Raw genomic sequence first — 9503 nt, forward strand, 5'->3', positions numbered from 1 at the left:
CACTGCCGCCCCCCCGGGGGGGCGCCCCGGGGCCCCCCCCCCGACCTAGCCGATCTGCTTCCGCCAGGAGGATGCGGACCGCGCATCACTGCAAGTCAAAGCACCCAAGAGAAACAGCCGCCAGCCTCCGCACAGGCGAGCCAGGGACGGTACACGACAGCTCCTGAGCGGGTACACACCAACAGGGGCCTGTCCGACGCCGTGTCGCCGCTTCTCCCCAGAGCGAGCTTCTCCTATACAGATGTTTTTTGGAACCATGAAAAGGACCAGAGATAATTTTTTCTTTCTTGGATGTAACATAGCAAGCAGTGGTCCTCTTCTGTCCAGAAACGGCACAGCCCAGTCACTGAGCCGCACACTCCGCACCTGAATGTCGGCAGGCCTCGTTTCAGACACCAGCCTCTGGCCCGTCCGCAGCACACCCAGTGCCCACCGTCTTACATTCCAGTGCCAAGAGCAGTCTGAGGACCTCGCAAATCCCAGGAGTGCAGGCTCTCACAAAGCCTGCTCTCAGCCTGCAATCCTGACTATGAAATGCAAATGGAACACGCAGGATGTTCACACTGACATGGAGAAACTTTCAGAGACGTGGCCCAACTGCAGGAAAGCAGTGTGAACTAGTACCGGGAGGACTGTCCAACTCTCTCAGCGTGCGGAGGGGCCGAGGTGGCACTCACGTGGCTACTGCCAGGAGGACTGTGTGACCATGCCCGCACCGGGGCCGGGGTGCACTCACCGTGGCTAGCGCCAGGAGGACTGAGCAACCGCGCTGGGGCTGGGGTGCACTCACCGTGGCTTTGTCCAGGACTTTGATGGAGCAGGGCTCAGCCACGTTGTGCTTCCGCAGGGCCTGCTCCAACAGCTGCAGAGGAGGACGTTCCCACTTCCCAAAGACCACCAGATCTATGTCACTGGGTGGGAGAGAAGAGCATGTCACCCTCTGCTCAGGATCACAGGCGACCCCATGGGGGAGGACGAGAATCCCAGCACATATGCCTGCCTCTCCTTCAGTCATCCCCCACAGGGAGATAAACGAGCTGGTCAGCTACTGCTAAGGCGGCGAGGGAGGTCACAGCTTACAGGACTCCCCAGCAGTTCTGCGTACAACGGTGCCTGCCCAGGCCAGCCGAGGCTGTGTCCAGGCCTCACCCCTGTGCCAACTGCACCTGACTACAAAGAACCAGTATTTTTTTAAAAAGGCTTTTACCATAGGTGCAAATGCTCACTAGGGCCAGACAATGGAAGGGAAAGTGAGAACTCACCCCTCGTGGGGGATGGCCACACACAGTCCCTTGCCCTCTGGGATTTTGGATCTGCACACACATGTGCCCACATTAGTTTCAAGTGTCTGCACCCAGGATTCAAACCATGGTCAGCCATGTCCGAGTCCAGCACCTTACCCACTGGGCCACTTGCTGGCTCCAAAGAATCGACTTTATCCCTACTACGTGCACGGGCACACAGTAACACGCAAGCGACTGACCTGCGCACTCCACCGGGTACTCACCTCGTTGGAAGGTAGAGACCTGTACTAAAGCTGCCAAATATCTGCACCTAAAAAAAAGGAGTGGATGTCTTAAAACGCGCACAATTCAAGGGTCATCCTTGTGTTACTTTTTAACTGAACAAAGGGCTTCACTGCACCGTTGGGTAAAAAGTGAAACTACCTTACGAGGAGGTTACAAGGAGGATTGAGGGTAAGGCAGGCCAAAAACAGTCCTAAAACCAACTAGAAAATTCCTTTTAAGTTAAAGATTTACCCCAAAAGGAATCTTTAAAAACTCAGAATTAAAGGATGAAACAACTCCTGTCCTTACCCACAGCCCCTCAAAGCTGACAACTTTTCAGAGCCAGTTTCAAGCCCTCATCAGTCTCTCGAACCCGCAGCCAAGGCACCAGGCCAGCTGAGTGTGGCCGTGCCCACTGAGAACACCTGCACCATCCACAGCTGAGTCCAGGCACCAGGCGTCACGATCACTCAGGCTGTCAGCAGGGAAGGAACTGGCTGAACACGAGCAAGGGTGGCCTATAGCAGGTGGCCTGTAACACGGCCGAGCATGTACCGCAGATCGGCAAATACCTGCTGGGTCACCATGAGGGTGTACAAACAGGCGTGTGCCACTATGTGCCCTGATGGGGGGTAACTTAGGGGCTGTGGGTGAAATCTCTAACTGCAGTGACTTTTGGCCAAGGAAAATCAGCACGCCAGTCCAATCCCTGGACTCTTGAGCACGGCCCGAGTATTAAACCAGACACTCAGCCCAGACGTCTGCTCTGCACTGGGGGTCTGGAATGTGCATTTCTACCAGGACCCCCCGAGGCCGCCCAGCTCAGCTCTGCGCTCGGGGACGGCTGCCTGGCCTGGGCCGGTGAGAAGTGCGTGCACGCGCGAGCTATGTGCGGGTGAAGGGACTTGGGGCAAGGAGGGTACCCACATCAGCCGCCGGCCAGAGGTCTTTAACCACAGTTTCGATCCGTTTCACCACCTCTCTTCTCATGGCTGCTTCTTCAGGACAAGGGGACATGAAGTTATAAAAGTCAATTATTTCCTCATGAAGTCTAGTGGACAAAAGAGAAGACATGCTGGAGTCACAATTCCACCTCGCGGACTTCCAACTGAGTACCAGGTCGGCGTAGCACTGGACACACCGTCAAGATCCAGTTCCGCTCCCACCCTCAGAGCTGTCAGCACGGAAAGCCCTGGGGCGGGGACCACGCCGTGTGCGGCACTGCAGACAAACCTGAGCGGACCTGGTCAATGCCAGATCAGCCCGTCCACACCTGGCCTTCAAAGGCCCACCTGCAGCAGCTGCTCAGGGACTTCCCACCAAGAGAAACGGGCCCCCTGCATTAAAGCTGACGGCACCCGGACCGTGCTTACCACGGGGCTCCCCCAGCATGGAGGTGTCACAGAGCCCCACAGGCACTCACCTGTGCCTCGTGCTACAGGTCACCCACCCAGGACACATGAGACCAGGAGGGGACACATGTCTCACAGAAGCCCAAGGCCCGAGTCTCAGCTGGTGAGGTCAGCCCAAGTCCCAGCTGATGCACCCTAAGTCCAGTATTGGATGCATCCAATACCAAGAAGCAGACAGCAGAGGCCTCTGGTCCAACATCGCAGTGTCCAGCCCGACGCCGCACGGCAGGCCAAGGACGCCCTCTCCACAAAGCTTGTGGTCATGGGTACAAGTGAGAGAACCTACAGGCCCTGGTGCAACGCCTCTGCCCCAGGTGCCGCCCCTGGCTCTGGTTCTGCCTCGCCCCGCTAGAAGAAGCCAGTCCTGGGAGTCACTACAGACAACAGGGAGAAAGCACCCATCTCCTCTCTTAGTTTAAGGAATTAAAAGATTGAGAAAGAAGGACAGATTATCCAGTCCTAGAAATTAAAATAAATCAAATTCACCTGCTTCCATTTTAAGGTTGATTAGTGAAAAAAATAGTAAAATAGCAAAACTGAACATGGACAGATTAACAGCTAGCAAACTACTGTAGCTGGCCGGACGACAGACATTCCTCAGCACAGCCTGTTAGAGTGCAAGGTAAGTGATGTCACCGGCCTGCAGTTCAGCTCCCGTTTAAGGTAAACGTCAACCATCCCACCCCCCTTGTACAGCACACGTCAACCATCCCCCCCCCCGCCCCCAGCTATCAGCCTCCTCTTCACCAAAAAACAAAAAAAAAATCATTTTGAATAACCATCCCAAATACACACAGCAGGTTTAACAGCCAGTAAGGCCACTAGAAGTATAAAAGTTTACTTTGTCGTAGTAGAAAATAAACACTGAACACCCTTGCCCACATATCAGACTAGGATGTAATTTGATTTATCACTTGGGGGAAAATAAAAAAATTTTACACCAGTTTTTTTATTTTTTTGAGAGGTTTTCATTATAGGGCGCGTGCTCTCGCCAGACAGAGAGAGACAGAAAGACAGAAAGCGAGAAATCACCCCCAAGAGGGGATGGTCACGCCGCAATCCCTTCTCCTCCATTCTCCTCTCGGGATCTTCGGTACGTACGCACATGCGCCCGGCATGAGTTTTAAGCACCAGGTCCGGGACGCAAACCGCAGTCGACTGCGTGGGAGTCCAGCGACATAGCCATTACGCTAACTGCTGGTTCCCAAATTTTTACACCAGTTTTTAACAGATCCCAAAAGAAAGTAAGTCATACAACAATAAGATAAAATAATTCCCTCACAGTATCTACCAAGCAGCGAGGTTTTAGGCATCAGTCTTCCACCTCGTCAATTCCTGAGCACCAACCACACACTGCCCTTTCCATCAGCCTGGCCAGTCACGGGGAGTCTGGGGTGTCACCTGAGATTCCCCGCTGCACAGCACTGCCAGAATTAGGGATGCTCCGAGCAGGTGACAGTCCAGAGCAGAGCCTTTCTTCATCACCGAGGGGTCTGGCAGACCTCCTGCACCCCACTGTCACCACAGCACCTGTCGGGAGCAGCACTGGACTCTCCAGGGGAACCGAGCTCACCTGGAGCCACGGCCTCTCCTCACAGCACTATTCAAGGACACCACCAGGAGCAGGGACATCAAGAGGCATGCTAATAGAGACCAGGCTAGGGCCATCAGGCAGTGGCCTGAGGTCATGGAAAGACACCTAAGCCAGGAAGTTAAAGCTCTAGCCGTGCCCCACACACAGCACCCTGAAGCAGCTCACAGACGGGCCCTTGCCTTCTGGTTCCCACAGGTCAATCCAGTCTCTACCTGGAGGGTTGCCAGCTGTCTCGAGTTATGCGCATCTGAAACACTGACACACCGGGGTCTCCTGCAGGCCTCCAGGGCACGCACACTGCAACAGAACTTGGCTCCCTGGGAATGGAGAACACAGCAGGACCTGGCGCAGCCTGTGCTGGGCACTGGTCTGTCAGCAGCCACCTGCCTCTCCCTGCTCCCGGGTAAGAGGGCCCACCCGCATCCCTCCTGCAGGCCTTGAGAGGTAAAGGAGGAGGATGGGAGCTGCCCACATTCCCGGAGGGAGTCCTCCCACGCAGCACTGCGCAGTCAGTCAGACACACTCACAGCTACACTGACAGGAGCCTACTACGCATCGGCTCTGAAAGCTGGGGAACTGTGACAAGGGTCGTCAGTCGGGACTCTGCTCTGCCTTCTCAGTACAGCAGGGGCACTGCCGACACGGCGCAGCATGTCCCCTGGACACGTGGCTCTGGCCTTGCCCTCTGCTGGGCTTCCCCCATGCAGGCAGGGGCTGGTGATGCCCACCTGACTCCCAGAGCCACCCAGAACTGAGGATTTTGACAACTGAGGGCAGCCACTGCCACGGAGGACAAGAGAATATCTAACCACCTCCCTCATGTTCTCCCTCTCCCTGCCACATGGAAAAGATAAAAACTTAAAAAAAAATTTTTTTTAAACCTTTAGGGCACAGTATCATGCTGTGTGTAGTGCTGGAAGCCACATGGCCAACCCCAGGTCTGGGTCCCAAGTAACCCTGAAACACACCAAGCAGGCACGTGTCCAAGAGCCTGTCCAGCTAGAGGGCCGGGGAAATCAGACGGCGCTGTCACAGATCCTAAGGGCAGTGCCACAGGTGTGACAGAGGTCAGGAGGCGGGAAGAGATACACAAGGGCCGACTTCTCCAGCCTGCATGGCAGCGGGCAAAGCGGCGTGTGAGCGAAACCCGGCATGTGCACTCAGTCCCAGCGTGTGCGCGAGTCCCCGGCATGTGAGCAAGACCCCGGCGTGTGCACTCAGTCCCAGTGTGTGCACGAGACCTCAGTGTGTGAGCGAGACCTGGCGTGTGCACTCAGTCCCAGCGTGTGCTCTCAGTCCCAGCACGTGAGCAAGACCCCAGCATGTGTACTCAGTCCCAGTGTGTGCACAAGACCCCGGCGTGTGAGCAAGACCCAGCGTGTGCGTGAGACCCGGTGTGTGCACTCAGTCCCGGCGTGTGAATGAGACCCGGTGTGTGAGCAAGACCCGGCATGTGAGCGAGACCCAGCGTGTGAGCAAGACCCAGCATGTGAGCGAGACCCAGCGTGTGAACGAGACCCGGCGTGTGAGCGAGACCCGGCGAGTGCGCTCAGTCCTGGCATGTGCGCAAGACCCAGGCATGTGCGCTTAGTCCCGGCGTGTGAGCGAGACCCAGTGTTTGCACTCAGTCACACCCAGTTTCTTCACATTTTACGTTCTTAGTTGAAGTTGTACTTGAAGTTGGACATCTCATTTTCCAGGAAAATAAATAATTTAGCAAACATGGAAGGACAACATGAATTCTAGTGAACACAGCTCTTTTGCTCATCCCATGGACTTTTAGAAAAAGGGCTGCAGGGGCAGTCACCAATTCCATCGTGGTATTTCTGGGTGGTGGGGTTGACCGGCTTTAGAAACTGAAAGAAAATAAAACATGGGGCCAACAGGTGGCATAAGACTTCCATGTGGCCTACCGCAGTTGGAGTCCCAGTTTAAAACTCACACCACGCACATGTGTGTGTGTGTGCCTGCCCAAAACCCAGAGAGAATGGAGAAGGGACTGTGGCTGGTCTGGAGCCATAGGCAGCCCAATCCTCACCTTCAATGCACTGCACAGCAGGCCTCCTTCTCCCAGGGGTCCTTCCCAATGCTCCCCACCCCAGCTTCCTTGTCACAGCGACTATCCAGCAGCCTCACCGGAGGAACCACACCAAGTGCCTCAAGGAGACTCTGTTCTCTCCAGGAAAACTGAACGGCAAGAAGGGAAAGGGCCCAGTGACGTATTTTAAGCAGGGTTGCAGAGCGAGGTGCCATGTTCCACCTGAGTCTTGGTGACGGAGTGCTCAGAGGTCAGCCCTGGAATGACACTCTGAGTATGCCACCTTTTGCCAGATCACAACGGGTCTACCCAGGCTTTGGCTTTCTGTCTGCAAACAGGAGTAACATCACCCAGCTCAAAGGCCTGCTCTAGGCACCCAGGGAGACTCCCAGATACCCAGCGCCCCCACGTGTGAGTCCCAGGCATGCGAGCTACAGGCTGTGGCTGAGGGGACTTCCAGACAGAGAAGGGGCTGGCTGGACACTGGGGTCACCTGTGTGCACAAACGCCCACACCTGGCCCTCCTGGACTAGAGACCCCCATGCTGGGAAGTGAGTCCACAATGCACTCCACTGTGAACCTGCTTTATTTCCATGTGTTACAGAAACAGCAGTCTTTAAAAAGAATTTGCAATGGACACTCAGAAATATAATTTCTAGAGCTTTTCCGGCAGTCTTCTGTTGCCTAACACAGCTGTAACTGGTGTGTGTTTCCATTTAGCTCAGCAACAGTTACTGAATCCAGTGCTGTGTTTCAAATAGTCTAAAATCACTCCAGTCTGCTGCTAGCCACATACATGACCACTGAACTCTTAAGTTAAAATTCAGTTTCTTGGTAGCAGCAGTCACATTTCACGTACTCAAGACCCACATTCGCTGGGGACTGCAGTACGGACGGAGCAGAAACTGCCATCTCCACGCACAGTTCAGCTGGCCGGTGCTGGGCTGGCTGCGGCCTGGCACTCCGCATAGCCATGTGGGCTCCTAGCCGCACACAGAACACTGTCAGGACTGCAGACAGCTCAGGGATCCAGTTTAAAACTCACACCACGCACATGTGTGTGTGTGTGCCTGCCCAAAACCCAGAGAGAATGGAGAAGGGACTGTGGCTGGTCTGGAGCCATAGGCAGCCCAATCCTCACCTTCAATGCACTGCACAGCAGGCCTCCTTCTCCCAGGGGTCCTTCCCAATGCTCCCCACCCCAGCTTCCTTGTCACAGCGACTATCCAGCAGCCTCACCGGAGGAACCACACCAAGTGCCTCAAGGAGACTCTGTTCTCTCCAGGAAAACTGAACGGCAAGAAGGGAAAGGGCCCAGTGACGTATTTTAAGCAGGGTTGCAGAGCGAGGTGCCATGTTCCACCTGAGTCTTGGTGACGGAGTGCTCAGAGGTCAGCCCTGGAATGACACTCTGAGTATGCCACCTTTTGCCAGATCACAACGGGTCTACCCAGGCTTTGGCTTTCTGTCTGCAAACAGGAGTAACATCACCCAGCTCAAAGGCCTGCTCTAGGCACCCAGGGAGACTCCCAGATACCCAGCGCCCCCACGTGTGAGTCCCAGGCATGCGAGCTACAGGCTGTGGCTGAGGGGACTTCCAGACAGAGAAGGGGCTGGCTGGACACTGGGGTCACCTGTGTGCACAAACGCCCACACCTGGCCCTCCTGGACTAGAGACCCCCATGCTGGGAAGTGAGTCCACAATGCACTCCACTGTGAACCTGCTTTATTTCCATGTGTTACAGAAACAGCAGTCTTTAAAAAGAATTTGCAATGGACACTCAGAAATATAATTTCTAGAGCTTTTCCGGCAGTCTTCTGTTGCCTAACACAGCTGTAACTGGTGTGTGTTTCCATTTAGCTCAGCAACAGTTACTGAATCCAGTGCTGTGTTTCAAATAGTCTAAAATCACTCCAGTCTGCTGCTAGCCACATACATGACCACTGAACTCTTAAGTTAAAATTCAGTTTCTTGGTAGCAGCAGTCACATTTCACGTACTCAAGACCCACATTCGCTGGGGACTGCAGTACGGACGGAGCAGAAACTGCCATCTCCACGCACAGTTCAGCTGGCCGGTGCTGGGCTGGCTGCGGCCTGGCACTCCGCATAGCCATGTGGGCTCCTAGCCGCACACAGAACACTGTCAGGACTGCAGACAGCTCAGGGATAGCATGCTCCGTCCACTCCTGCTGTGTGCACAGAGTAATAAACTCACAGCCAACTGCACACAGGTGACACGCAGCAAGCAGCACACTCCCTGCTACAAGTCATCGGGGTCCCAGGACTCTGGGAAGGGTAAGATAGCTCTGCGAGACTAGCCCACCTGGTTCCAGGCTTGAATCCCGAGACCTCTGAGTATACACCAGGCACGCACGCACCTGTGACTGGGCTGGCAGAACTGGGGGCACATGAAGGCTTCAAGACCCTTTTTGCTGTCTGTCTCTTTGACAGAAGAAAAAAACTTTTAAGATAAGACTCTTATTTAAAAGCTGTAAAACAGACACCACAGTTGCATTGCTTAAACTTTAAACACAGCAAGGCACGCTCTCTCAAGTCCGAGGCACCAGGTCAGTCCTGGGCAGTGGGCGCAGACTGCCTGGGAAGACTCGCAGTCAGCCTTGAGCAGTTTCTCCAAAAGTTTTGGCGCGAGGGCAAAAGCTGTCTGTATTTTCAAGAACCAAGGAAAAGATGTTCCTGTCCAGTAAGCAGCAAGCAGAACCTAACTTTCAGTTTCAATTTCCTGCGAGAAGAGAGAACGGGAAAGGCAGCCTTCTACCCCTCACATGACAATTCACAACTTGCTTCCGACCTCCTTAGTTAGCACATGTGGTAAAGGGGTACCACAGGCATGCTCCCCAGGAGGGGAACCACGTTCAGCCCCTAGACCTGCCAGAACTTGATGTGATCAGCCAGAGCCAGCCCCAGGAGTGCTGGGGTGGCCTAGCCCAG

General features: G+C 54.7%; 1 protein-coding gene across 1 annotated transcript in view; it reads right to left on the reverse strand.

Annotated features, from left to right (window-relative positions):
* Nucleotides 1-6403, reverse strand: part of TENT4A (terminal nucleotidyltransferase 4A) — a gene marked incomplete in the record, with an annotated part of 24132 nt that extends 17729 nt beyond the window's left edge. Inside the window, 4 exon segments of the mRNA XM_014585852.2 lie at nucleotides 791-911; nucleotides 1508-1554; nucleotides 2436-2559; nucleotides 4727-6403. Coding sequence (XP_014441338.1) covers nucleotides 791-911; nucleotides 1508-1554; nucleotides 2436-2559; nucleotides 4727-4761 — 327 coding nt within the window.
* Between the last annotated feature and the right edge of the window lie 3100 nt (nucleotides 6404-9503).

The sequence above is a fragment of the Tupaia chinensis genome, unplaced genomic scaffold, assembly GCF_000334495.1.
Source record: "Tupaia chinensis unplaced genomic scaffold, TupChi_1.0 Scaffold000096_1, whole genome shotgun sequence".
Lineage (NCBI taxonomy): Eukaryota > Metazoa > Chordata > Mammalia > Scandentia > Tupaiidae > Tupaia > Tupaia belangeri.